Genomic DNA, 2,204 nt, shown 5'->3' with positions numbered 1-2,204 from the left:
CCCCTTAGGGGGATTCTGCTCCGCCAAGCCCCCGACATCTCCTGTAGACAAGGACTGTTTGGTAGAACCCGAGTTGCTCAACATGAAAAAACAGAACTTGTTATGTCCGCAGGGTGGATGTCATGTAAACCACTTGATTTTTGCACTCACATGGCAGGTTGGACGGAAAGGGAGATCTTTCCTTCCCTCCCCCCTGCTTGTTCTTTCAAAACAAGGGATTCCCAGTGAAATACTGTAGTCGGTCTCTGTTCAGTTTTTTTTCTTTCATCCTTCGATTTTGGAACCATATTTTAACTTGTCGATCCGTGAGGTTCAGCATTCTAGACAACTGAAGTCTTTTCTCTTTGTTTATGTACACGTTGAAGAAAAACTCGCGTTCCAGTTCTCTGATCTGGTACTTGGTGTAGGGGCACCTCTTTTTCCGGGATCGTTGAGGAATCGCTGGAAATTCAGAAGAAGAAGAAAAGAAGGAGAAGAAGCAGGAAAAAGAAACTGACGAAAACAGCCCCAGGCAAACACCTCCCAGAATAGTTACACTTGGGTCGATCCCATTGCTTAGAAGGGTAATAGTAACTAACTCCTTCCCAAGATCTCCGAGAACATCCTAGAGAGTTTCCGCTTCACCCTAGAAAACTTTGGTAAAGTGCTGGTGGGAGGCGGAAATCATCAGCATCCCAACTTGACCTTAAAAGACGTCCCATCTGCAGCACCAATTATGGTATGCATGGGAAGCGATTTTGAACTGAAACACCCAGATGCCCATCTAGATAGGACCCCGTCATTTTTCAGCGAAAGTCCTACTTTTCTTCAAAGACCTGATTCAGGCAGGATTCCCATTCTGCAAATAAGAGATTTTCATTTTTTAAACATGCTGGGAACGTCCTCCCCAAAACGCAGCCAGCTCCCAACCTCTCCCAATCAAGGATTTCATCACAATTAATATCCTCCTCCAAGAATACTTTTTAAGCTCACCTCAATGGGTTTCCTATCGTAAACACACTTTACAACGGCCAAGGAAACCTTATAGGATATATAAAAGCCCTTTGGATGCTTATAAAATCGCACATAAAAAACCTCCGGCGTGACAAAGTGGTGGCCTTATGCTCCCGGGTGTTCTCTCCCTCTCCCTCTCCCTCCCTCTCCCTCCCTCTCCCTTCCACACCCCTCTCAATTTTGTCCCCCCCCCGAAAAAAGCGCAAGCCCCCAGCCCCCAACTCCTGCTGGGGCTTCTTCTTACCTGAGCTGCTGTTGCTGCTGCTCTTCTCTGGGCCGGCCTCCCTGGAAGGAGATTCTGCGCCGCCGCCGCCGCTTGTCACTTTCTTCTCCTGGCCCGGGGGAAGGGGCGCTGCGCTCTTGCTGCAAGGGCTGCCGGCGGGGGGCTTGAGGTCGCCCTTGTCGCCAGCCTCCAGCTCCGCTGCCTGCTCCGCGTAGGGGGTGCCAGCGCCGTGGGCCGCCTCGTAAAACTGGTCGAAGCCCTGCGGCAAGATCCCATTCCTGCCCACCGCGGCGGCGGCGGCGGCGGCGTTGTAGAAGCTGGCGGCCGCGGCGGCCGCGTGGTGGTGGTGGTGGTGGTGGTGGGCGCCGCTGCACACGGGGTCGGCTTTGAAGAGCACCTCGCTGCTGCTGCTGCTGCTGCCGCCGCCGCCGCGGCGGGCGGGCGGCTGCAGAAAGTCCCTGCCGTGCAGCACCTCCTCGTAGTAGCTGGGCGCGTAAGTCCCGCGGTAGGGCCACTTCCCGCTGCCGCCGCCCCCGCCCCCGCCCGCATAGTCCCTGAACGCCGCCGCCGCCGCCGCCACTTCGCGCACCGGTTGCACATGCGGCGGCAGGTTGGAGGCGTAGGGGAAGGCCATCTGGCAGGAGGGCGACTGGGGCAGGAAAGGGGGCTTGCTGGAGAAGTCCGAGGGGGACACGTAGTAGGCGGCGGCGGCGGCGGCGGCGGCGGCGCACCCCGGGAGGTACATGCTGGAGGCCCCGTGGCTGCCGCAGTCATTGAAGTCGCTCATGTCTTCTCCTCCTCCTGCTCCTCCCGCTGCTGCCACCGCCGTGGGCCGATGGCGAGCAGGGAGCTGCGGCGGCGGCGGCGGCGGCGGCAGCAGCAGAGCCCGGCGCTGGGCAGCCCGAGGAGCCCCATCTATCTGCTCGAGAGGCTGTGGGCAGGAGCAGCAACTCGGAAGGGGGGAAAAATCCCACCGCGTGCTGACGTG

General features: G+C 57.7%; 1 protein-coding gene across 1 annotated transcript; it reads right to left on the bottom strand.

The window, feature by feature from the left end:
* Positions 1-205: 205 nt before the first annotated feature.
* On the bottom strand, positions 206-2,003 carry HOXD11 (homeobox D11). The gene is made up of 2 exons (XM_053285152.1): positions 1,238-2,003; positions 206-441 (listed from the first exon to the last, which is right to left on the bottom strand). The coding sequence occupies exons 1-2, from the start codon at positions 2,001-2,003 to the stop codon at positions 206-208; spliced, it is 1,002 nt and encodes a 333-aa protein (XP_053141127.1).
* Between the last annotated feature and the right edge of the window lie 201 nt (positions 2,004-2,204).

Source organism: Hemicordylus capensis, chromosome 1 (assembly GCF_027244095.1).
Source record: "Hemicordylus capensis ecotype Gifberg chromosome 1, rHemCap1.1.pri, whole genome shotgun sequence".
NCBI classification, from domain to species: domain Eukaryota; kingdom Metazoa; phylum Chordata; class Lepidosauria; order Squamata; family Cordylidae; genus Hemicordylus; species Hemicordylus capensis.
This window is presented reverse-complemented; position numbering and strand designations above follow the sequence as displayed.